The sequence below is a fragment of the Alternaria triticimaculans genome (assembly GCF_023758025.1).
Source record: "Alternaria triticimaculans strain BMP 0046 chromosome Unknown scaffold_3, whole genome shotgun sequence".
Classification (NCBI taxonomy): Eukaryota; Fungi; Ascomycota; class Dothideomycetes; order Pleosporales; family Pleosporaceae; genus Alternaria; species Alternaria triticimaculans.
This window is the reverse complement of record NW_026055960.1, coordinates 2,756,057-2,781,371: the sequence shown is the minus strand read 5'-3', so window position 1 is coordinate 2,781,371 and position 25,315 is coordinate 2,756,057. Positions and strand designations below refer to the sequence as shown.

At 53.5% G+C, this 25,315-nt stretch overlaps 9 protein-coding genes across 9 annotated transcripts; 6 read left to right on the top strand and 3 right to left on the bottom strand.

Annotated features, from left to right (window-relative positions):
* Positions 1–310: 310 nt before the first annotated feature.
* Positions 311–1,800, top strand: J4E78_003624 (uncharacterized protein; the record flags this gene model as incomplete). Its single annotated transcript, XM_049364261.1, has 4 exons — positions 311–394; positions 497–766; positions 888–1,188; positions 1,265–1,800. 4 exons carry the CDS (start codon positions 311–313, stop codon positions 1,798–1,800), a joined length of 1,191 nt encoding a protein of 396 aa, XP_049224926.1.
* A 1,947-nt stretch (positions 1,801–3,747) lies between these two features.
* On the top strand, positions 3,748–4,748 carry J4E78_003623 (uncharacterized protein; the record flags this gene model as incomplete). The annotated part of the gene is made up of 3 exons (XM_049364260.1): positions 3,748–3,778; positions 3,833–4,268; positions 4,319–4,748. 3 exons carry the CDS (start codon positions 3,748–3,750, stop codon positions 4,746–4,748), a joined length of 897 nt encoding a protein of 298 aa, XP_049224925.1.
* Positions 4,749–5,065: 317 nt separating this feature from the next.
* J4E78_003622 (uncharacterized protein) lies at positions 5,066–6,877 on the bottom strand (the record flags this gene model as incomplete). Its single annotated transcript, XM_049364259.1, has 3 exons — positions 5,066–5,491; positions 5,550–6,842; positions 6,872–6,877. 3 exons carry the CDS (start codon positions 6,875–6,877, stop codon positions 5,066–5,068), a joined length of 1,725 nt encoding a protein of 574 aa, XP_049224924.1.
* Positions 6,878–7,613: 736 nt separating this feature from the next.
* On the top strand, positions 7,614–10,085 carry J4E78_003621 (uncharacterized protein; the record flags this gene model as incomplete). The annotated part of the gene is made up of 1 exon (XM_049364258.1): positions 7,614–10,085. The coding sequence occupies one exon, from the start codon at positions 7,614–7,616 to the stop codon at positions 10,083–10,085; it is 2,472 nt and encodes an 823-aa protein (XP_049224923.1).
* Positions 10,086–11,311: 1,226 nt separating this feature from the next.
* J4E78_003620 (uncharacterized protein) lies at positions 11,312–13,223 on the bottom strand (the record flags this gene model as incomplete). The annotated part of the gene is made up of 6 exons (XM_049364257.1): positions 11,312–12,237; positions 12,447–12,557; positions 12,610–12,885; positions 12,931–12,979; positions 13,145–13,181; positions 13,219–13,223. The coding sequence occupies 6 exons, from the start codon at positions 13,221–13,223 to the stop codon at positions 11,312–11,314; spliced, it is 1,404 nt and encodes a 467-aa protein (XP_049224922.1).
* A 675-nt stretch (positions 13,224–13,898) lies between these two features.
* On the bottom strand, positions 13,899–14,928 carry J4E78_003619 (uncharacterized protein; the record flags this gene model as incomplete). Its single annotated transcript, XM_049364256.1, has 4 exons — positions 13,899–13,924; positions 14,009–14,298; positions 14,356–14,429; positions 14,617–14,928. 4 exons carry the CDS (start codon positions 14,926–14,928, stop codon positions 13,899–13,901), a joined length of 702 nt encoding a protein of 233 aa, XP_049224921.1.
* Positions 14,929–16,796: 1,868 nt separating this feature from the next.
* On the top strand, positions 16,797–17,546 carry J4E78_003618 (uncharacterized protein; the record flags this gene model as incomplete). Its single annotated transcript, XM_049364255.1, has 1 exon — positions 16,797–17,546. One exon carries the CDS (start codon positions 16,797–16,799, stop codon positions 17,544–17,546), a length of 750 nt encoding a protein of 249 aa, XP_049224920.1.
* Positions 17,547–18,094: 548 nt separating this feature from the next.
* NUT1 (mediator complex subunit) lies at positions 18,095–21,576 on the top strand (the record flags this gene model as incomplete). The annotated part of the gene is made up of 5 exons (XM_049364254.1): positions 18,095–18,707; positions 18,799–19,064; positions 19,219–19,725; positions 19,949–20,236; positions 20,386–21,576. 5 exons carry the CDS (start codon positions 18,095–18,097, stop codon positions 21,574–21,576), a joined length of 2,865 nt encoding a protein of 954 aa, XP_049224919.1.
* A 532-nt stretch (positions 21,577–22,108) lies between these two features.
* Positions 22,109–24,759, top strand: J4E78_003616 (uncharacterized protein; the record flags this gene model as incomplete). Its single annotated transcript, XM_049364253.1, has 6 exons — positions 22,109–22,158; positions 22,230–22,371; positions 22,499–22,756; positions 22,835–22,975; positions 23,024–23,147; positions 23,690–24,759. 6 exons carry the CDS (start codon positions 22,109–22,111, stop codon positions 24,757–24,759), a joined length of 1,785 nt encoding a protein of 594 aa, XP_049224918.1.
* Positions 24,760–25,315: the final 556 nt, after the last annotated feature.

Sequence of the window (25,315 nt, the reverse complement as noted above, 5' to 3'; positions counted from 1 at the left end):
AGGTAAAGTCCCCACAGATATTTGTAGCGTTAAGGTATGCTCGTACCAGTATCAAATATAGCGCATGCCTTCAGCACACTTGATAGCCAGTCGTAGATTTGGAAGAACAAGGTTCACCGAAGCTTCTAGTCAACTGTGCTCAGCGGTGTGGGCGTCGCTGCCCTTCGTTGTAGCCAGTCACATGAGAGCGTGTTGTTAGCGGCAACGCCAAGCGTTGCTCTTTCTATCTACAGTGTTTACACACGTTCCGATTTTCACTCTGTCAGATACAATCGTCGCATCAGAAAATCGCATCAGAAAATCTCCCACGATGCCAGGACTCACTGCCCGCAAAGGACCGGCAGTATCCCTAGTCCAAGATCAGGACATTGTGCTCACGACCGAAGCTGGCTTGGTAAGCGACCTTGACCTGTGCCCTGCAGTCTACAATAGTCATGGAGACGAAGCTCGCCGAGAGATCCAGGCAATGTAGACTTCTAGCTGACCTTTTGCGCAGTCTGATCTGTGCATTACCATTATCGGCTCGGTCGATGACGATGGCGTCAAACACGTCACAGACCTGCTCGTCAGTCTAGATATCTGCACCAAGTCGCCTTACCTGAAGGCTCTCCTCGAAGCTAGCAAGGACAAGACAGAGCTTACCTTTGGTGGTGACGCCAAATCCGACTACGACGGTGAGAACAAGGAGGGTACCCTCATCTGGCTCGCCCATCTCCATGAGCTCCCCGAACAGCGACTGGAAGAGTTGGGTCTCTTCAAGGGTAGAGTAGCCGCCATGAATAACTCTCAAGATATCTTGCTAACTTGTTACTAGTATGTAGCTCCCTTGCTATGCTTTGCCAACGCGGTCCTGAGACATCTTATTGTTCGTGCTAACAGCTTGATAGGTCTCGCTTGTGGGAGTCTGGCATGCGATATCGCTGTGGGACACTCGTCAAGAAGGTAAGATTAAAGAGACTTTGGGATCTTGGTTCAACAAATGGTACGGGAAGAACATGGCCAAAATCGACCTGACTGTTCCGACTGCTCGAGCCCTCGCATACCCTTGCTATATCTTCGATCATGCTGTCGGCTATGCGCGCGTCACCAAGTACCTCGCCTATGAGCATGTTGGACACGTCAAGGAGCGTCCGCCGAAGGGTTTCAAGGGCCCCAAGCACCTCCATATCAACGAGCGCATGTTTGTCGGTAAGTCTCTTCCTCTCTTTTCTGCCCATCTACATGCATGTACCAGAAAACTCCGAATGCTAACATTGACTAACAGGTCCTCTGAACCATGCCCGCGGAGGCCTCCGTAACTCTCTTCACAAGTCACTCTATTCGCGCGTCGGCAGAATTCTTCGTTCCGAGACTTCGCTGTGCTCCTGCTGGGATGCCACTATCGGTCGCTACCAGCTAGCCCTTACCAAGTGCGATGCTTGGCCAGTCGACGATGTCCTCAACTACTCCAGTATCGGCCAGGTCGTACGTCGCCTCAAGGCTTTCGATTACGCGTATACTGCGAAGTGCAATCGCTGCCGTAGCATCGACTGGGAGAGCACCGTTCTCAAGGCGATGTCCAACACCCTCGGATACTTCAACGGCATGTGCCTTGATTGTATGGATCGTAGCAAACCTCGCGGAGATAACTTGGACGACGAGTATGAGAAACACAATCAGTCTGTTGGAGGTCGCTGGGATACAAAGTGCCGCATCAAGCATGGTCAACCTACATGGTACATATCCTGGCTCGGTCGACCGGACTTCCGTGAGAAGATTCTCCGAGGTCCTGACGGCTACCGCGCGCCCGAAGAGGATTGAGAGTCTCGAGATGGGTGGATGTAGCTGACAGAGTGTCCGTACATCATGCGTTCATACAGCATCTTGTAGATGCTGCATAAGCACGTTTAGTGGGGACGTGCGAGCCGGTCGGAGTAGGACTAAGCAGAGATGACCCGAGAAAGGCTGAGCTCATTGAGTGGTCACATATAGCTGTTGATCATCATCAAAATATACAGCGTTCAACACATGAATTGAGTTCAAAGTGATGAAGTTAAAACTTTATAAGATTCATTAAGTGCTAAACGCTCGAAAATCGGGTATCTCCATGCCTATCGTACACTCATCGTCATGCTAACAATAAAAGAAATTCTCTCGTAGCTTCCGTCAGAGAAGCTTAGTGGACACGGCGGGCGTTGCGACCGTCAGTACCGTGCATGCGGCGAGTGCCAGCAGCCTACATAATGTCAGTCAAGTATATTTCATCAAGACCAACGATTGCTTACCTTGAGACCTGGCCTGCGAGTCAAAGAACCCCTCAACTTCATCATCATTCCGCTGACCTTGTCACCCATGGTAGCATGGCGCTTGTGGTGGTGGACTGGGGCCGCAGTAGTAGCGTGACCGTGGCGACCACCAGTTGTGCGAGTGGTCCTGGTAGTCGTGGTAGTGGTGACGGTAGTCGCGGGTGCGCGCTTGGTGGTGCGTGTCTTGCGTCCACCCAGCAGGCGGGTCTTCAGGGACGGGCGAGCACGTGTAGTGGTGCGAGGAGCGGCGCGGCGGGCGAGAGGCATGATTGCTGAAAGATGTTTTGGTAGGTTTGGGTTGGTTGAGGTAGAGATAGGGTTGTGTTGTAGAGTTGGAAGCTCTTAGGATTGATAGCTTATAGTAGATAGAATGGTGTAGTGATGTGAATACACAAAGACGTGCTATAACCCCCCATCTTATACCAAACCCTCCCAAAGTCCCCAAAACCCAGTCCACGCAATCTCATTCCCTCCAAGTCCCTGAAATCAAGTTCTACACATGCCCAGCACCCTGCATCTGGCTGCGATCGTCTATCTCACGTCATGCAGGGACCCGGACAAGCTTGTGCCCTGGTATGTACATGAGTCGTGGCGCATGACGTGCCCTAACAGCTTTTTACCTTGTCACAACGGCCTTGGTGTGGCTTGTTCCATGCAAAGAGCGAGTTACGATGGCCGTTGGTGCTAGGGGTCTTGGAATCGGGGTGGGAGGCCGAGGCTGGATAAGGTCATAGCGCTGCGCGACTGGACCCTGATTTTAGGGCGGGATGTACGTCATACCTCTGAATAGCTTCATCGGCGTCATCACTGGGTTGTGAAGATTGCGAATACGGCGCCGAGGGTTTGGTCAAGTTGGTAGTAGGTCGTAATACGGTACTGAACTCGTCAACACAAGGTTGCGAGCACAACGCAGTCTGAGAAAGTGTTACAGGTCTGATCGACTCGATGACGTCGTGACCGATGAGCTCGGTGGGGTTGCTTCAGAAGGTGCCCCGACTGCATTTCTCGTAAGTAATCCGAGCTGCAGTCTGAATTCTCTTCTCTTCTCAGTCGGAGGCTCTTATGTCCTTCAAAGAATGCAGCTGTCGATCACAAGGCCGTGCGAAAGAGCGCGTCAAAGCTACGGGTAAGGCTGAGGCGACGTTAGCCGTTCCCACCAGTTCGTGCCAGCATCGACACATCGACCGATGGCATTCTATCGTCGATGGACATTCCAATAGTCCCATCCTTCGGTGAAGTTCCGCCTAACTCTTACCACGCCAGGCTCCACTCTTGCACATGAGCGTGCCGTGACAGCCTTGTGATGTCACAAGAAATCATGAACGTCAATAAAAGTTCGACTTCGAACTGCGCTGGTCTGGACAATTACACCAACCTTATCCTAAATCAAACACCTGCACTCAATTTCTCGTCTTTAGATTCTCTTTACTGATCCCGAGATACCCACAAACAACCACACAACATGTCGTCCAACAAGGGACAATTCGAGCAGGGTAAGCACGCATGATAGCGTCCGAATGCTTTCTTGTACTGACTCAGTATCACAGGCTTCCAGCCCGATGTTCAGCACCAACAGGCCCCCGGTCTCGAGTCCAAGCTAGACCCCCTGCCCAAGGTCGACGAGCTCCCAACCCCCGAGGGAGGAGCAGAGAAGTACAAGGCGGCCGGCAAGCTCAAGGGCAAGCGCGCCATCATCACCGGTGGAGACTCCGGCATTGGCCGCTCAATCGCCGTTCTCTTCGCCATGGAGGGCGCCGACAGCTTCATCGCCTACCTCCCCGAGGAAGAGAAGGACGCACAAGACACCAAGAAGATGGTTGAGGAGAAGGGACAGAAGTGCTACACTCTGGCCGTCAACCTGAAGGAGAGGGCAAACTGTCAGAAGGTTATCGACGAGGCTGTCAAGCAGATGGGTGGCATTGATATCCTTGTCAACAACCACGCTTACCAGATGATGATCAACGACATCCACGACCTTTCCGAGTACGTGTCACTTCCTCTTCTTGCTGATATCACATACTAACAGCACACAGAGAACAATGGCTCCACACCTTCGACACAAATATCCACCCCTTCTTCTACCTCTCCAAGTACGCCCTCCCCCACATGAAGCGCGGCGCAACCATCATCAACAACGCCTCCATCAACGCCTACGTCGGCCGCCCCGACCTCCTCGACTACACCTCCACCAAGGGCGCCATCGTCGCTTTCACCCGCGGTCTCTCAAACCAGTACGTCGGACGGGGTATCCGCGTCAACGCCGTTGCACCTGGTCCCGTCTGGACTCCTCTCATTCCTGCTACCATGAATGACGAGGCTATCAAGCAGTTCACTGCCCCGATTGGCAGGCCGAGCCAGCCTAGCGAGATTGCTACTTGCTTTGTCTTCTTGGCTAGTAATGATAGCAGTTCGATTAGTGGGCAGACTATTCATGCTAACGGTGGTACTATCGTCAACGGTTAAGTGAATGGAACTGTTACGGTATCGGTCACCTCGACGCGGATGATGCATCTTACGAGTCTACGAACATGTAATATAGTCAAATGAATGAATTGTAATGCACACGACCCTGATCCCCATACTGTGATACATGGCTACATCCTCTGCTCTCTGCAATTTGACCTGATGTCCTGCCACTGGTTGTTATGCCTGTCCCCCAATTCACTTCTACTCATAGTAAGATATACTCATTACAACCTTTGCATTCACAAATCCACTGTGGTATCTACCTCTAAGCAAACCAGTTCCATCATATTACCCTACAAATCTACCTCGCACTCTCAAGAGTGACTTGCAGCCCCATCCTGCCTCGGCGTAGGCCCCTCCTTCATCTTCTTCATAATATTACTCAACTTCCCACCTCCACCACTCCTCCCTTCAATCTGCGATCCAGACACCGGCGGCCCTTGATACGCCGTCTTGCCCGGTACCGCTGACTGCCCTACACCCGACTGAGCAGGAGGGGGTGGTGCAGCCCCGATTGTAGGTCCTTGTGGCTGCGAGTGCGACACCGATGTATGGTTCCCCATGTGTGGTTGTTGCTGCTGCTGCTGCTGCTGTTGTTGTTGGGCAGCGTATTGGCGGGCGCGTGCGGCTTCGATTTCCGATCGACCTTTGTCGATGATGGCTTGGTTTTTTGCGTGCGCGGCGGGGTTGCGGCGGTCGAATGTGTCGTTGAAGGTTCCGCGGAGGGTTTCTCCTGCGCCCTGTCGTGTCGTGTTAGTATACATACGTATGAAGAGTGGGAGTACGTGTGATGCTTACGTGAATACCCGCTGCTGCAGCTTTGAGGTTCGCCATCGTGCTCTGCTTGTTCAGATCGTGGCCAGCGCGGTATGGAACCGGACGGTCTGAATCATTGACGTTGTTGGTGTTGATGCCGGACTGTAGGCTAGGGGGTATGCTGGATGGCTGTTGGTTTGGAATGGGCGGCATACCAGACTGTTGCTGTTGGTATGCGGGCATTTGAGGAATGCTCGATCGCCGTAGTGGTTGCTGTTGTCCTGGAACTGGAGGTACGGGTGGAATGCCATCCTGGTGTTGCTGAGAGTCCATCCGCTGGTGATCTGGATGAATGCCATTCCCAGGCACCTGGCGTGGAACTCCTTGGGGCGGTGCTCTCGCAGGGTAGGAGAAGTTCGCACGGTTTGGGCTGCTTGGAGTGACTGGGCTGACAACTTCCTCCATCGGGTTCGGCCTCTGAACTCCAGGCGATACCGAGTCCAGTTCTACTCTGTGCCGTATGTTGTTCTTCGCTGGTATGGGTGGGGAGGAAGGACCGTCGGTGTTGGAGACTTGTGGAGAGAGTCTGTTGCCTGGCTGGTTGTTGCTCATAGGCACTGGCGGAGTGATGTTATGAGGTATAGCGGACTGCGCTGAAAGACCGGGGCCTTGATGGTAGTGGTTGTCCGGCTGAGGAGGAGCCGGCTGTGGTGGGCTGGGTCCAGAAGTGTGTACGCTTTGCTCAGACGGAGCAACGCTGTCGCCGCGGGGCTGCTCTACAGTAGTAGAGCCACCTGGGCCGGTTGTAGTGGTCGTTGTCGTTGTGGTGGTGGTTGTGACGGTGACGATGTTCCCTGAACCAGCATCGCGATATGTCTCTCTGCCCACATCTTCATGGCTCGACCGGCTTTGAAGCGTTTGTTGGGTTTGCGTGGGAGGCGCAAGGGTATTCTGATGTTGCCCGTTCGGTGGTGTAGTGTGAGCGGGAGGTGCCTGGGTGTTCGTGGGCGGATGGTTGTACTGTTCACCAGAGATGGGACGAGCTTGGTTCTTGAAGCTCGGATCTGCGCTGCTGCGCTCGCTACTGTAATACGCCGAGTCGGCATCCCTGCGCGCCTTTTCCTTTTCTTCCTCTTTGTGAGTAGGGTTAAGACTATCTTTCGATGCCTTCTCTTTGGAAGAGAATGGGTTGGACATGCGCCATTTCGACCGCTTTTCCTTCTCAGCCGACGTCATGTTGTCGGAGCCGGACATGGGCTGCGAGGAATTGGCTGCGGGTTGACCACTCAAGCCACCGGTCATCTGCTCAAGTTCCTGTCGTTCGCGACTCTTTCGCTTTTGAAGTTTGGCAGGTTGTCGGAAACCGTCATCCATTGCCAGCAGTACACCCAATTTCGGTTGACAGGTGGGACCCGATTACGATGAGCACGTGGAGAGCAGGTCTAGGGAACGGTGGTCGAAGCTCTTGACCCTGGAATAAGAAAATACTGTATGTATAACAGACAGTATGTGAGTATGTGCAAGGTGCGTCAATGTCAGTAGTGGGGAAGCCTTTGTATCGAGGACGAAACCCGAAGCAAGGCCTCTCTGCCCGCTGAAGACCCCATGATATCATACCGTGGTTCTGTGGCGCAGGAGAAGTGTGGCACCCAATTGGGAGAGCCAGCGCGTGGCGATCAGTGGAAAGACGGCTGACAGGCAGGGATCTTGACGCTCGATGATGCTTGAGGGAACCTTGCGAACGGACTATCCAAGTTTGCGGACTAAACTATGCTTCGCGCGGTTAGCCCATTCGGAGTCCTATTCGCGTCGTGGGAGGTTCGCAGTGTTCTCGAGATGAAGCGCTTAATTGATGACTGCTTGCGGAATGAGAGGCAAGGCTGTTTCATCATGGGCGATGTTCGTGCAGCGCAGCTCGGCGTGCTACTCCGCCCACTCAGCCGCAACTCAGCCCGCTTAGCTCGAGGCATCAACAGACTGAAGCTGCTACAATCACATTGTTATCACCATATTCTTGCACATTTCACAACTTCTCTCGAAGCCATCGTCATCTTTTTTCATTATGCTTAACAACCACATCTTGCCGTAGTTGTACGTAATTCTATCATGGCGGAGGTAGTAGGCCTGGTCGCCAGCGTCGTTCAGCTGGCTGGCGCAGGCTTGAACCTGTCAGAAACGTTGTACCACTATGTTGATGGCGTGGCTACTGCCGATCGCAGGATCCAGGATATCGCGAACGAAGTCAAACTCACAAGTTCGGTCATCAAAGAGCTGGGGACCATCTTCGAGAAAAACGATACAGCAAACCTGATTTCGGAAAATGCGGTCAAGACGGCGAACGAGACATTCAAGGAGTGCTTTGCAGTCTTCACGGAGCTTGACTTGAAGATCAACAGGGGCAAGCCAGGCAAGCCAGATAAGATAGGAAAAATGAGTCGACTGATGTTACCCTTCAAAGAAAACAAGATCGAACTTCTGCGAAGCCAAATTGAAAAGCTCAAGAGTACGCTGCAGCTGCTGATGCAGGTCCTCATACATGCCCACCAAGTCTCTTCAGAAAAGTACAGCCGCGAGGCTGAAGCGAAACACCGGGAAGAGATTAAGCAGTTGCTCGAAAACAAGAAGCAGGCCACGAAGAAGTACGAGGAGTCGCTAAGAAATTTCAGTATCAGCGACGGCAGCACTGCTGTGGATGATGGCGATCGATCAGTACAAGATGAAGACGACTTTGGTTCGTCGTCTAACCTCTTCAACGCTGCGGGAGCCATGGGCTCAACGATCAACCCCGATACAATTGCCACATGTGTCGACCATGTACGAAGCCTGCTCGCAGATATTGAGACATTGCAGCTTGCTTTGGCCAGACAAGTAAATGGGGACGACCACTCAGATCACCATCAGAAGGCTATTGGATCTTACTTTCTCGCTCGCTCTCATCTCGACAGTGTCCTGCTTGGCAAGTCTCAAGCCAATGTCACTGATGCGCAAATGCGGCAATCGAGCAGCGAAGCGAGCGGAGAGAACATAGCATCTGCTGTGGCAAATGTAACGCCGCCCGATAGCCACGCCCTCGCCGCTTTGCGCGACGAAAGGGCACGAAAAGAAATGAAGATAAAGATGGAAATGGAAATGGAGCGGGCACGTATCGTTGCTGAAGCGAGAACGAAGTCAGCCGACGTAAGCATAAATGACAAGGAGAGAGAGGCAGCTTGGATGATAGAACGAGAAGTGCGCCTTGAGCGCGAAGCCAGAGATCAAGTGAGGGCCGAAACGGAGCGTGAACGCAGGGCGCACGGGTCAGTTCATCGCCCTGCATTGCGTCCGGATAGTATCGAAGATTTTCCCATCGATTTTCCTCCTAGTGCTGAGTATAGGCAAACCAAGTACCGCGAGGAGCATGCATCACCTCGCCGCACCAGTTCCGAGAACCGTGAACTACGCAAAGTTGAAGAGGAGCGTGCACCCAATCGAATTGCAGCTGGGCCGCCTATTCTTCGGTCCAAACCCTCGAGCTCTCCTGTAGGTGACGTTCAGCCCCGCTCTATAAGCCAGGCGAAGTTCGGGAAGCTGGAAGCTCGCGCTCGAGGCGAGAGACTTTGGCAAGAAGAGATGCGAAGAAGAGAGGGCATTACTACTCCTGCAAGGGATGATGTATTCCCCAAGCGCGGCTCACGTCCACGTGCATCATTACAGCCATCGCAGTCAGTCCGCGATAAACCTCGTTCACTATCAGCTTCATACCTGTTAGAAGAGCGCCGTCCATCCACAGTTATCGTTAATACCGCAACTTCACCTCCTAAGAAAGTGTACAAGAAGTTGTATTCGAAGGACGCACCGAAACTTGTGATCGCTGAGCAGCGTTTGAGATCTAGAAGTAGAGAACGCCCTTACGACAGCAGTAAGCCCCGACCGCGCCTTCATGGCATGAGTGATAGCGATAGCGATCGCCCCACAGTGCCCGCAAGCATGTATCGCGACACAGAGCCAGCCTGGCGAAAGCCACGTCCTTACAGCTTGGAACGTGGCTCTCGTCCCACCAGCATGATCTCGGAGCGTCCTAGGCCGTCGCGCCGCAAGTCCATCGATGAAGTCAAGGATTTCGACGAGTCAGCGGGCGTAGGGGGAATCATCGGCGCAGCCACCAGCAACCGTGACCAATTCCGCTCACGCTCTCCTTCAGATCACTCGAACGAAGACGCTGGTATCATCAGACCGTCCAAACGTGTACAAGAAGAGGGCAGGACCAAGAAGCGAGAAGAAAAGATGCTTGACGAGTGGGGATTGAAACCGAGGAGGGAAGGGCTAGAGAAAGCAAGACGCGATATGAAAGGGAAGAGTCCAAAGAGTAGGTCTAGTCCTGTTTTTGGAACTTTTGGTGTCCAAGTCTACAGAATACTTAAGTACCACAACATCGAGAGTACAACGCTAACGCTACCATCAACAGACCCAACGGGTACGAAGGAGAAGAAACAAGGAAGAATAAGTTTACAGAGCTCCGCTGGAGCTATGTGTAAGTTAGACTCATTCGCCCGTTACAGCATGTCACTGACACAGTGTAGCCAGCTACCCGTTGCCTGAGATGAAATTTAACGATATGGCAAGCGTGGTAGTGGTCGACGAGGTAGATGAGTTATTGAGAGACTGGACAACCGTACTTGGATAGTAGCTTCATCATCGCAAAACCGTACACATAACACCATACCTCCTCGAGATTTCGTTGATACCTATCCGTTGTGACTTGTCGTAGCATACTTGCCACCCGTCCTCTACTCCTACATCTTCGAAAATATTATCGCAGTATTGTAGTGTTCACGAAATCTCGTAATAGAAATGCAGCACCAAAGATTCTTAGATTCATCGTCAAACCATCCCGTTCTCGCACCTTTCATCAATCTAATGCCCCATCCTGTTTCATCCGGCCCTCGCAACCCCAACCCAACATCCCCCGACATCGCCCTCCGATATCGAACCACACCGAACAAGGTAACCCATCCCACCTCACACTTTTCCGTCCCGTGCCTATCCAACGCCGACATCTTTTCCGGTGCGACGCGACACTCACGCGCCGGCACATCATCACGGTTCCAGTTCGAGTTCGCCGTGACAATTTTTCAAGACATGCCCGTACCACCGCACCCCCATCCCGGCGCGACCCTGACAAAACGCATAACATAACACCAACTCACTCCCTCGCCGCGGGCGTGCCGCTAATCGAAAGCGGTAATAAGCTATGCGCGCCCAACTCGCATTTGGCGTGTGGGCTTTTTTGCTTCTTCTTCGACGTGGACGGGGACGAGCAGCAGTGGGGTCGGGAATCTTTGCGTCGTTGCTTTTTTGGCGGGGCAGGGGCGCGTGGGCGCGTGGAGGGGTCCTGTCCTGCAATGCAAGCCCAGGGGCGCCACGCGACTGTGCTTGAGCCCTGACTAGGAAACTTTGTGCATTGCTTTTTATGGTGAGTAATTTTCTAGGAGGCTTGGTGACGTGATGGCGTGATGAATAATTTGAGTCGTGAATGCTGAGGATTGGGTTTGGGATCGTGTCTATTTTGGATAGCTGTGTCGTATTGGGGAGGGTTGGAGTGCGGTTTTCTCCGGTGTGTCGGTTGCAAGGTGATGCGCATGTGTGTGATGTTGGTGATGGGTTTCAAGTAAAGCTTGGTGGGCAGAATGTGATGAAGTATTTCATGATTCTATTCATGTAGGTATCTATATACAAGTGGAAGCATCCAGCTTCCGAACGCCAAGGACATTGAAGGTATCGTAAGGTATCATATACAAAAGGCACTCCGCTCAGCAGCGAACTGTTCACCACCAGTCACCCTGGTCGTGCATGGCGGCAGCGACCTTGCGGAAACCGGCGACGTTGGCACCACCGACGAGAGATGGGAACTCGCCCTCGGCAGGGGTGAAGTACTCCTTGGCGGTACCCAGGCAGTTCTCGAAGCAGTCCTTCATGATGCCCTTGAGCTTCTCGTCGACCTCCTCGGCGGTCCATGACAGACGCTGGGAGTTCTGGGCCATCTCGAGACCAGAGACGGCGACACCACCGGCGTTGGCAGCCTTTCCGGGAGCGTACCAGATAGCCTCGCCCTTCTTCTCGCGACGGTGAGCCTCGAAGACCTCGATAGCCTCCTGTGTGCAGCCCATGTTGGAACCCTCAGCGATGAACTTGGCACCAGACTCGATGAGAGCCTTCGCCTCGTCCTCGGAGACTTCGTTCTGGGTCGCTGAAGGAAGAGCAACGTCGACCTTCTTGACCTCCTTCCATGGGCGGGCACCCTCAATGTACTTGAAGCTGTGGTTCTCCAGAGCAGTAAGAGCCTTGCGCTCTAGCTTGAGGGCGGCGATCTGGTTGATGATCTCGGGGGTGAAACCCTTGTCGTCTTCGGCGATCAAAGCGCCCTTGCTGTCGCTGAGAGAGATGACGGTTCCGCCGAGCTCGATGATCTTGAGCGCAGCGTACTGGGCGACGTTTCCGGAACCAGAGAGGGCAACACGCTTGCCCTTGAACGACTCCTTTCCGCCTGAAGCGTAGTTGATCATGTGGTCAACGTAGTATACGAGACCGTAACCGGTGGCCTCGGGACGGATCAAGCTGCCTCCCCATGAGCCACCCTTGCCAGTGAGGACGCCCTCCCAGCGGTTGCGCTCTGCTCGGTATGCGCCGAAGAGGTAACCGATCTCGCGTCCACCGACGCCGATGTCGCCCGCAGGTACGTCTGTGTCAGCACCTGTGATTTACGTAAGTGAAATGTTCCTAGTGGAGAACCAAGAAAGCAGCGCGAACGTCGCCGACGGGGCAGTGCCAGACAGACGGGAAGATAAGGCAAGATAGACCCGCCAGATCTCGTTGGTCTGCTGTCGGAAGAGCATGCGAACCGTTGAAGGTGCATGCCCCACTGAGGCTGAAGTGAAGGGACGCGCTAGGGTCAAGACATACCGATGTGCTTGTTGAGCTCCCTCATGAAGGCAACGCAGAACTTGCGGATCTCGTTGTCAGACTTGCCCTTGGGGTCGAAGTCGCATCCTCCCTTGCCACCGCCCATGTTGACTGTGGTGTATTAGCTTGTTGTTTGTATGCGCTCGAGTCCGGTGTGACGTACGGCCGGTAAGAGCATTCTTGAAGATCTGCTCAAAACCCAAGAACTTGAGAATGGAAAGGTTGACGGTAGGGTGGAAGCGGAGACCGCCCTTGTAGGGACCGAGAGCAGAGTTGAATTGCACGCGGTATCCCTTCTGGACCTGGCACTCGCCCTTGTCGTTCTCCCAGACAACGCGGAACTGGATGATGCGCTCAGGGACGGAGACGACCTCGAGGGCCTTCTTGTATTCGGGGTTCTTGGAGAAAAGGGAGGAGGCCTCGAGGGTGGAGACGAGCTCTGTGAGGTGTTAGATATGTTGCAGACGTGGAGGCGCAAACGTACCCTTCCTGGCTTGCTCAAACTCGGGCTCAGACATTGTGATGTTGGGTATCTTGGGGACTGAAAGAAGATGTGAGGTGATGGAAATTGACACAGTCAAGAGTCACAAGTTGATGGAGAGAAGAGGCAGGAGAGAGTGTCTGGTATATATAATTGCAGTCGGCGCAAGCTAGATAGTTCGCTGGGCCTGCGGTGACGGTGCGGAACAAAGTCGCACTCGATTTGAGTACGTCAGAGGCCGGGAGATTGGGGTGCTGGACCCGTCTCAGTGGTCAATGGGGTCTACTGCACGCCATGTTGATGCAAACCATGGTGTGCACTTTTTCTACTGATAAGGATCTGGCCAATGGGCGGGCGAGGACAAGTATCGCGGGGTGGTTGCACGTGAAGTAGCGGGGGCTCCGGCCACTCGAGGCTCGTGGCGGGCGGTAATAGTCGAGAGTCAAACCATGGGAGGCGACGCGATGCCGACGTCGGCGGGCGCGCGAGGGAGTCTTGTTACGTTGGGCTTTCGCCTAGTGGCGTGTCAGGGTAAAGAGAACGGGCAGGGAGAGTGGGAGAAGCCGGAATGTGGGCGTGAGCTTGGGCCACACAGGGTTGTCTTGGCGAAGCGGCCGCTGGCGACCTCCTGCTGCGGAGACGCCGGACATCCTCACCTTTGTATGCGACGTCGTCCCACAAGCTTAAAACCTATGCGATATGGAAATAGCTTCTCTGCGACATTGCACTGCCTCAATCTCTACCGTCGCGTCCTCCGTCATGCGCATATGCGCGCATTGCAGTCATTGAGCTGCAAGATCATGACTTGAGACTCGATGGCGGCGTCACAATATCGACATAGTCATGCATCGGAATAGGCATAGATGAGTATGCTTCATTTCTACATTTGGTGGCATGTGAAAGAGATCGATTTCCCACCCTCCACGCGCTGACCCCCACGCCCGACATCTCTGCCTCCACACTGAGCACACTCACGGGCAATCGGTAGGGTCCCAATCTGGAGAAAAATTGCACGTCAGTAAAAGCAGCGGGATGAGAGTATTGATATGGCTGCGTATGCCAGGCACCCAAAGGAACTCACCGGTCACTAGGTATTCGTCCAACGCATCCATTGCCTCCATGTCGCCATCCTCGATTACGAAGCCTCCAATCTCTGAGTTCTCGACGATTCGCTCCTTCTTCACACTCTTGGGTAGTGGCACATAGCCGTGTTGCAGACTCCAGCGGACCAAGAGCTGGCCCGGAGTGCACGAATATTTCTTGGACAGGGCCACAATCTTCGGATGCGTCATGCGCAAGGCTCGGGCCAGCGGCGCGTATGCCTCTACGACAATGTTGTGCTGCTGGCAAAAGGAAGTAATGTCCTTCCGCCTAGTGTACAAAGTTAGCATAGTTACGCATGCAATGCAGTCCCTTCGGGGAACTCACGTATTGAACGGGTGAACTTCGATCTGGTTAACCGCTGGAGGAATCCGGGGGTTGGAGTCCAGTAGCTCTTGCAACTAGCATATCGTCAGTGATTGACCTCGGCGACGTTGAATGTTCGGTGACGCTCATGACTATACTGAAGAGTCCAATGAGGGCGACTACAACGACTTTCCTATCCTGGGTGTATGTTCGCACTAGAGACTGAATACGGGCCTTCCCGAGACAACTAAAGCAAAATGACGGGAACCAGGGTCTACTTACATGTTTGACACCATAATTGGAGACGCCTCCAATCTTGACTTCGCCGTCGTTGATTGCGTCTTCCACCGCTCGCCAGCTGTCGAGACGCGCCTGCTTGCCGCCATATGGGGAGTGCAACAGAAATAGGTCAATGTAGCCAAGACCCGCCTCCTTGACAGATCTCTTGATGGCTTTGCGGGCCGTTTCGTATGCGGAGTTGGACGCTAGCTTCGACGTGAAGTGGATGTCTTCGCGCCTGAGCGACTCGGTGTTTGCATCACTTGCGAGAAAGTCAGAGATGGCTTTGCCAGACTCCTTCTCGTTATGGTACATCTGAGCTGAATCGACTCTGTGTACGCGTCATCCGTCAGCCGTGTGAAAGCTTGGTCTCGTGATGCTACTCACGCTCGATAGCCAGCCTGCCGTGGTGAGCATTATGGTTACTGATCATCAGGAACGGCAAAAGCATACCTCGAGCGCCCACCGGACGGCTTGATAAGTCTCCTTCCCGGACGTCAGATAGACGCCGAGATGAATCGTTGGCATGGACAGGCCATTGGAAAGCTGCCACTGTCAGACACGGGCGGCGTCTAGTACGGTCTCGTCGACGCACCTTGGTCCGCGACGCCAATGAGAAGGAAGATTGTGCCATGTTCACTGCTGGGGGCTATGTTGTGCATACACGAAAGTAGATGTGCGATGCTGCAAGAGGCAAGCCACGATGGCAGCAGAGTTAAATGGAGTTCCTCGGCGAACTGGTTACATCATGGCCCGTCACGACCGGGGGGTGAACTCTATTGTGGAGGCCTCATCGTGACGACTCTGTCACGACTCTGACATGTCATGGCTGCGCAGCGTCCCTGATCTGTTGCAGTTGGAGTAAGAATGCGTTGCACGCACAAAAGCAAAACGGGCCATATGCGCCCGCAGGCTATAGGCTTCACCAAGCCGTGGACTGCATCGTGCGGACGGTGCCTGCCGATTGGGGCGCCTGCCCCCACCTCCCGAGGTCCTCAACCTCAGCACCGTGCGCCTAGGACCCGACCATCCAGTGCCCTGTCGTACAGTGTCTCGTTAGCCACGTAGGACAGCCTCACCGAGGGCGTGCGGGCTTGGATGATCGGCGAGGAACTATTCTTCTTCGGCGGGATGCGCTCGTGAAGTTGGAGGGAACAGGCAGCGCATTGGTGGGCGCCCTGGTATTGTGGCTCTCCGGACACACGAACATCCGTTTTACATGCCATGGCAGTGGATCCCCTACCGCGATTGACGAGATCTATCGCCCGGGCGTTTGGAGGCGCCTGTCACTCTAGTCATTCTAGCCAGAGTCAAGCATGACAAAAACAACCCGGCGCGCTCAGAAGGGCTGATTCGCAAAGCCGGCTCGATGCGCCTGCATCTCGGCCGCTCCGTCGGTCTCTGCCACTGTCTTGGAGACCAAACGGCCATCATCGCGCAGCAACATGTACAAGGAACAGCAAAAAGGGGGGCAGCGGTCGGCTGAAGCGCACGCAAGCAGCCAACGGCAGCGCAGGTAGCGCAGTCTTGACGACACTTGGTTTACTACAGAGTTTTTGAATAGACCGCCTCGGGAGCCGTCGTCCTGGCCGCCGACCCGCGAACTGCGCAGCCACCATCGCCGGCTCCACCAGGCCCTATGCCGTCGCTGATTGGCCCGACTCGCTGAACTTACTGGTCAATGATCAAGGGAGCCGGAGTGGCTCGACTTGATCATCGCCAGGATTATTCCAAAATCGCAGCCATCTCACGGAGGCTTCAATAATTCCTCGCAAGGTTAGCAGGGCGGCGTCGACCGAAGCCACTCCATATAAGCAACTTCTCAAGCCTCAGCATCCGTATACTCAACCTCCCCATGTATAAAGCATCTTATCGCGCCCGCTATCCATGCTACCAGAACACCAAGCAACAGACACTGCAGCAGCCTTGAACTAGCCGCCCACTCGGTCGTTTCGTCATTGATCCTGTTCCTCGTCTCATCCTGCCTGAACCCTGAGACCCTGGCTCCCTTGGGCTGCTGTTAGCCAGACCCGACATTCTGCACCGGCACGTTTATTTGACAGTGGTTGCACCCAGCTCGGTAAGTTGCGAGCTGCGAGTACACAAACTGGTGTTCTCCTCCAGCCAACCAACCAGCTGTGCTGACTTTTGCCGTTCCTGCAGTAGCTTGCGCTGCCCTCACCATGACAAGTTTACCCGGCTTCACCACAAACTTCCCCGCGGGATACCCGACCTTCCAAACTCGCGGTGGAACTTTTGCGCGCGGCAGCACCTCCTCAGGAGGCTCGCCATCTGTGCCAACCGCCTCGTCTGAGCCGCACTTCGACATCTTCGACTGGCATCCTGCATACCAAAGCTGCCAGCGCTATTTCCTCGACCATGCGCAGCACGACAACGGCGTGCAGGCAGTATGCGCCCTCATCAACATCTGCCTGCCTTTCCAATGGACGCAGACTCCCCTCATGAACGCCTCAGGACCGCTGCCTCACTCGTCGGGCGCTGCTGCATACAACATGCCCTGGCCCCGCCAAGGTCCCGTCACCAATTCGCGAGGCCAGCCGGCGCCGGCATGGGTCTCCCTTGTGCCCTTCATTCGACGTCTTGTCATCACAGGAATGGACAGTCCAGGCATCATGCACGGCTTCTTTGGCGAGGACTGGAGGAAGGGAGTCGGCCCAATGCACGAGTGTGAGCGTCGCAACTACCTTTTCGCAGCCAAGAGCGTGGGTTGGGCAAAGGTCAAGTGCCAGTACGACATGTCACCGCACGAGTCAGTGCCTTTCCTGAAGCCATTGCAGGAGGTCCAGCTGGCCGAGATCGAGGGGGCCGAAAAGACGTGGAGTCAGTGGCTCGCCATGGAGGACTGGATGGTGGGCCCACGGGCACCGGATGCGGACGACCAGCTACAGGACGCCCGTCGCCGTCCATCTTGAAGCTTGGCGTGGAGTATGGCGTTGTCTAGTGCACGGTGGTCGTCAGCATCACGACCGTAATTTGCGTCGCACCAAGACGTGTGTGGATTTATTTGGGTTGGCGAGGGCTGGGGTTAGCGGTCAGTCTTCAGCGATCAGCACTTCGCGCCATCGCTGCGCAATGGTTGTACATGTCCCACGACATGGGCGAGAACGCTTCTATCATCCGGTAGTAATGTAACTATTTCAATACCATCAATGTTACGCATTGAACTTGACGGCTTGTGCTCCCCGCACCATCATCTCTCTACCTTTGATTTTAGACACGAAATTCCGACCATAAAATATAAATTGGAGAGCTTGGCGTGGAATTCCTTTTGCTGACCAGACGCGTTGGAAGGTTCGCGGATTCTGTGCGCTGTCCGCATCCATGGATCGTGCCTGCCAAGGAACATCGGCCAACCTCAGCTAAGCACGACCACCTTTGTTCCTCGCCGGACCACATCCTATATTCTTTTTCTTGTCAACTACCAGCCCAACGTCCAGGGCGCATTTTTACTACATGGGCTATGGAGTCCATGGTCAAGGAATGGACGACTTTCTTGGACAGGTGCCTCGAGCGCCGCGTCCAGCCTGACCTGTTCGCTGCAGCCGTCGCGCAGCTGCACGCAAAGTCTCCACTGCCTGGCCGGAAGCTTGCTGCCCTTGTACTTCGACCACGCGTTGCAGGATCCAGCAATGTCGACCCGCGCTCCATCGTCTTCCTCGAGCAGCTACTAGCGCTGAAGAAGGTCGATGCTTCTGATGTTCTAACGCTGACGTTCTTGTACTCCAAGGACCGGCTTCCGGTCAAGACAGGCGACGAGAAACCGACCAAGGAGCCGCAATGGGACAATCCACCAGAACTCGAGGAAATTGTCTTCCACCGCTTGCACAAGGCTTTTGCTGCCGAAGAACGGCCTATCAACAATACCGAAGGCTTGCGCACGCTTATTGTTGTAACAAGATGGATGCAGGCGATGGTCACTTCACATACCAGTGATACCATGATCCAGGCAATGGCTGGTATCCAACAACCACAACAACACTCTATCAATGTCCGGGAAGGGCTTGCTATGCTTGTGATTGGCATAATAGAAAACCCAAGAATTCTGCGGATACTGAACAATCCCAAGGGGAAAGGTAAGCGCACCTCTAATTATTCTGATGTTTGTACGATGTTTTCGAACGGGTTTGCTCAAGACTTAAGAAGTACATTACTCACATGGATTAGACATACGCAAACATTTTATCCAGTCATTTTCTTCATTTATCCCATTTCTCTCCAACAACTCGGGCGGATCGCATCAGTCGTTGCAACTAGCTGAAAGACTTGAGCTCTCGCAAAAACGACACGACTTTTATGAGAAGCTTCCCAACATGAACGGAGAGGGAAACAGGAGCGCCGGTCTCGAAGTCGCTGCACTCCAGCTCGATGCCGTGATGGAGCTTCCACAGGTGAATACACGAGCCGGTCTCTACGTATTTTTGAACGCCTTGGTACGTCTTTCAGCTGACGATGTGGCACGTTGCTAACATTCCAAGCTTGTCGCGCGGCCTCTTACTGATGATTTCATCATTATCAATTATCTCCATTCGCGATACAAGGTAGGCCAGAATCATTTGATCGCGAAGAAATGCTGATCTTCGTCAGTTGGAAGCACAAAACATGGCCACGGATTTGATCACCGCCGCTTTCGATGTCCTAGCCAACGCCATGTATCGCAGTGAACCAACGCAGACAATGTTTCCCCTGAAATCATTCCTGATCAACAAAGTACCCTTGCTCCTCGTACAAATCTCCGGGTCGATATTTCCGATGACAACAGAAATGTGCATCACCCAAGCACTCAGTCACGTGGATCCCCATGCTTTCCCGTCTTTCTCGCAGGGGTTTGACGATATCATGGGAAGTAACAACTCTCTCTCTGATGTCAAGCAAGACTTCCTTAATGCCTGCGCACTCCATGGGCTCATTCCGGCTGGGGCTGTAGAGCGATTGCTTGGCGAAGCTCCTATGCAAGGTCCTCCATCGAAGAGATACGAGAGGAAAGAGTTACTAAGCCAGTGCAAGTCGAACTTCGATAAAGTCAGCACGTACATTGACGAGCTTGAGAGCCTGGATGGAAATGCCGGGGCCATCGTCGCTGCTGTGACAGATGTAAGACATGATGAAAAGAACTGCGAGAGGGACCTGCTGATGTGATGATAGTTCATAGCACATCTCTGCGAAACACAAACGACCATGTATTTGAAGCAACTGTCCTCGTTGACATTCAGGAAACCGCAGGCAATGGATGTGATGCTTCAATTCACTTCGCCGGCAAGCATCCTGCGGCCACTATGCCAATTCCTCGATGAGTGGCATTACGACAGTGATCAAGGTTAGCTTCATTAAATTTTGCAAAGATTCGTGGCTGACGAATGTAGGCGAATACCAACCGGTCTACGACGAGTTTGGCGCAATACTTGTCCTCGTTATGGCCTTCGTATATCGCTATGATCTTACATATCACGACATTGGCATCCGACATGATACATTTATCGCCAAGCTTATGAAACGCGGCCACCATAGCATGCTCCCCGACGAATTGAGCGAAGAACAGGGCAAGCATCTCGGAAACTGGCTCAAAGGGCTCTATGATGCCGACAAGGAAGGGTTGAGCAATGATGTGTTTGCATCCTGTCGGCCACAGGATTTCTATCTTATAGTTCCGACCCTTTTCAGGCAGACTGTCGTGGCATGCTCGACAGGCGTACTGTCATTTGAGTCGGTCAAAGGTGGCTTGGAATGTAAGCTTACCCCAATTTTCTCGTCCAGTTAAACCACACTGACTCGATTTCAGATCTCGGAGAGACTTTCCTGTTACCGTCTTTGATTGAAGGTCTCACGTGGATGGCCAACTACGCGCTTCTTCAAACACACAAGGACCTCGACTCAATGATACGCATTTTCAATGAAATCATACTGACGACTCCTTCTTCTGGCGATGCACAAGCTATGCACTCGACTATAATAGCGATGGTGGCTAGTCGTCTGGAGAAATGCTTCCGCACGCTACAGCGGCGCGAGCCAAATCGCACGACACTTGAGCCTTTCATCCAGGCAATCAAAGTGCATGCACACTACGAACGATCCATATACGCTAGCTTGAAGGAAGTGGACCAGTGGACGAATGCGCCGAACAGCACTTTGAACACGTCTTTACGGCATACAATACAACAACTATGTCAATGGGCTTCGACTTCTTCGTTACAGCCAAACCCACCTGGCTATACACATCGCCAAATCTATGCATCGCTGAAGATGCTTGGTGCCACCAGAACGCTACGCGCAATCATAGATGAGGTAAAAGCGCAGACAGATGCTGGCAACGGAGCCGCTGCGCTCGACATTGGCGTGTCTATCATCTGCGCCCCGACCGTTGAAGACAGTCCGATCACGATAGACTGGATGGGAAGCTCGATACCAGCGCCGCCTCAACAACGAACCCGCATGAATCTCCGCGAGATGCTCAAGCAGGAATTCGAGAGCGCAGCCAATCTGGTCGCGACAGATCCTCTGACTGCAGAGACGATAGTGCGTCTGCACCGCCGAGTAGAAGCGCACTTTGCCTCCCTTAGCGAAGCTGGACTCCAAGCACCACCCATCAACATACCGAGCGTCAACATCGGGGACATGCAATCGCAAACTATATCCGATGACCTGAACCGAGCTATCGACGACGCAGCAGCCGCGACGGTGGTAGACGACATTTCCAACATGGATAACAAAGCGCTGCAACGCAGTATGGACGAACTTACTGGTGCCGAAGGCTTGGACCTGTCGAACATCGGCATGGGCAATGGCGATGCAGGCGCAGGCGATATGAGCACAGACTTGGGCAGCTTGCCTGGTATGGATCTGGGTGACATGGGTAGTATGGGCATGGATATGGACATGGACATGAACATGGATATGGGTGGTGGCGGAGGAGATGACGACTGGGGTCTGGATTTCGATAACATGTAGAGTGTGTTTGAGGAGGCTTCTTCTTCATGGAATTCATACCTAGGCACGTAGACTATTCATCCAAAGGCAATGCTTGGGATAAGCGCTTAGGATGGGTTGGAGGGGAACGGTTGGTTATGAGGGTTATTTACTATCGCATCTTACGGCGTCCTGCAATCGAGTACAATACAAGCGGAGCAAACATCAGCCCGCTACATGCCATGTAAATGATGTATGACTGTACCGAGGTAACCCTACTAACCCCAAACCGGCAAGAAGTACGATGGATAGAACCGGGGGGCGGGGGTGGTCCTCACCTGCATAAACTCCGGAATCCATTGCCCCACCATGTTTCCCGACGGTGACGACGGTCCGACAGTCAGCTTGTAAACAACACACGAATAAACTCTCGTTACTCTATCCCAAGCCTTTCCTGCTGAAAGCTTATCTTCTCTGCCTTGCTCCAGATCTACAACAGGAACCACATTAATCGCATTCTACATCTCCACCAGGCCTACCCAACGCACACAGAGCAGGCAGCAAAGCAGCAAACATGCCATACGACCTCAAAGGCAGGAATGTACTTATTACCGGTGGATCGGCGTACGTACATTACATCTTTCCTGAACGCCTTCCTCCATACAGCTCATCTCTTACTAACACTTCTCATTCAGCGGCCTCGGCGAACTCCTCAGCACGACGTTTGCGAGTGAAGGCGCCAATGTGGCGATTAACTACTTCAACCGGATTGAGCCGGCGCAGAAGGTGCAGAAGGCGTGTCAGGAGCATGGGGTCAAGGCTGTTGTTATCAAAGCGGTGAGTCTACTTGTTTACCTAGATAGGGGTGGTGTCAGGGGACTGGTGGATTGGGTTGGAAGTTGGGAATTGGGAATAAAAGTTGGGGAGTGGGTAGGAAAGAGGAAGATGGGCTAATGTGAGATAGGATATGACGTCGACGGATGAGGCGAGGAGAGCTATTAAGGAGACGATTGAACAGCTGGGAGGGCTGGATATTATCATCGCCAACGCAGGCTGGACACGCTTCTCCGAGTGGAAAGATCTCGACTCCATGAGCGAAGAAGAATGGGATAAGTGCTGGAGTGCAAACGTCAAGGTCCCCAAGGCACTGCTGTCTGAGGCGAGGAGTACGTTCGACGCAAATCCAGATGGTGGACTGATGATCACTACGGGCAGTATTGCGGTATGTTCTCAATTTCTCTTATCTTGACACAACTACGGACTATGGGTTTAATGATCGAGTACTGATACCGAATCACAGGGTGTCAGCCAAGGCGGCTCCAGCATGCCATACGCCGTCACCAAAGCAGCCCAATTCCAACTCGTCAAATGCCTTGCCGCCACCGTCGGGCCCAAGATTCGCGTCAATACCGTTCTCCCAGGCTTACTGTTGACCGAATGGGTAAGGATGCAGAAGCTATACTGTCTTCTTATGCTGACAGTCACGCAGGGCCTCAAGTATAGCGAAGAGAAGATCGAGCAGCTCAAGAATGCTGCAGCGCTGAAGCAGGTCACTCGCATGGATGACTGTGCTTCGGCGTATGTCATGTTGGCGAAGAACACTAGCATGACTGGTATGCGCATTCAGGTTGACGCTGGACTCAACATCCAGGGCGCGTAAGGATGCTATGGAAGTGTCCACTATCAAGGATTTCCTTCGGTCTAGCAATGAATTTAATAATTTCATGGCCTGTAAACATGTCACTCACTGCCTCGGTGACGATTGGTCGCGGAAAAGCAAGACCTCGGCCGTGGGTGGAAGGGTAACCCCACGGCGCTAATTCAAGCTGCAGGGCACCTCACGTCAATTCCCCGCGCCCGAACCTCCGCATCTCCGCAGAGCTTCTGGAAATCAACACCATGACTCCCCAAACTTCATAGCCAGAAACACGCCATGTCTGCTTCTTTTAGTACCGTTTCTAGAGCAGCTCCGCGTCTTCCGCGACGGTGTATGCGATGCGGCGAGCGGAGCGCCAATTGTCAGCCTGCACGGCGGCGCTGGATGAGCAGCGTGCGAGATGCGCCCGCTACGAGACCCAAGACTGCTATCTTCTTCCCTGGTACTTCTTTCTGGCGATCAGATACTCAGATACTACAGCATGCTAAAAAATATCAGGCCAAGGCGTACAACGCGTGGGAATGTGCACACCATGGCTGCAAGCCTTCCCCAAGACCGCGAAACCCATCCTCGAGGAGATTGACGAGACCCTTCAACTCCCCCTTACGAAGACAATCGAGTCCGGCACGAATGCCGAGCTTACACGAACCGAGAACGCGCAACCGGCCATTATGGCAACCTCGATCCTGATACTGCGGATACTGGAGAAGGAGTTTGGCTTCAAGACCAGCGAGCGCGTCGACATCACACTGGGCCATTCGCTCGGCGAATTCGCAGCTTTAGTAGCAGGCGGCTACCTCACCTTCCACGACGCCCTAAAGATGGTCCGGCGCCGAGCCGAAGTAATGAGCAAATGCAGCCAAGAAGCCGTCGCAGAAGAAGGCGGCGAGTTCGGCATGGTGGCCCTCGTCTGCGAATCCGAAGAGCACATGCAGTCCCTCATCAACGGCATCCACGAGTTCCTCGCCCTAGGCTCCAAAGCCGATTCCCACGACCACCTCCCCGCCGTCCAGCAAGTCGCCATTGCAAACCTCAATTCGAAGAACCAGATTGTTCTGAGTGGCAGTATAACACGCATCAGCACGCTCCTTACCAACCTGCGCCAATTCGGCGGCCACGACCCGAGACATGTACGACTTAAATCCGACGCTCCCTTCCATAGCCTCCTCATGAAACCCGCGGCCGAGACCATGAAACGCATCCTGCACAAACCCACCGAAGATGGCCGCGATATCATAACATGGCCCGGCATCATGCCCTGCATCTCAAACGTGTCCGGTAAACCCTTCCAGGATAAAGAGCAGTTGAAAGACTTGCTAGCGCGGAGTTGTGTGGAGACGGTGCAGTGGTGGAAGAGCGTTAAGTATCTTCATGAACAAGAGAAGATTATGCGGTATGTGGGTATTGGACCGGGGAAGGTGGGCAGGAATCTGGTGGGGAAGGAGGTGGGTATGAAGGGAGCTGTTAAGGGCGGTGGGGTTTGGGGGATTACGAGTCCGAAGGAGATGGAGGAGGTGGTTAGGGCGTTGGATGATACGGAGGATGTGGATGGGATTGAGGTGGAGTGATTAGTGGAGGTCGGGTGGTTGAAGCTTATTTCGCTTTTGAAGACGATTATACGAGGGAGGGCGATGAAGAAGGGAATTCTTGAGGTTAAAAGCGTACAGATATACCCCAGTGTAGCGACTTTAGTTTTAATGAAATGTGTTCGTCAAGGTGCGTTTTTCGTTTAGTCCCTGATCTGCCAAGGCATGTCTTGCTGAGTATGCCCTTCGTCGCTCCTTCCTCCACTGATCACTCACGTTCAGAACATCCTCTCCCAGCCACGACACTGCAACCTCGTACCACACGCATGGACACGCACAATGTTGGCATTGCAGGAACGATCGAGCCCACATTCTGAAGAGCCAGACAGCGGGGTTAGACGCGACAACGAAAAATGTCACATATGGCTTTTGCATACTTTGTGCAACCACAAAGCTATCGCAACCACAACGTATACCAAAGTACGATCTCGATGACCAGCCCGAACAAAGACCGGACCAGGTTTTAGTCAGAGGCGCACTCTATTCGCGTTGATCACTTCCGCAAGATCAGGCCACGCGATATCAATAACAGACACGA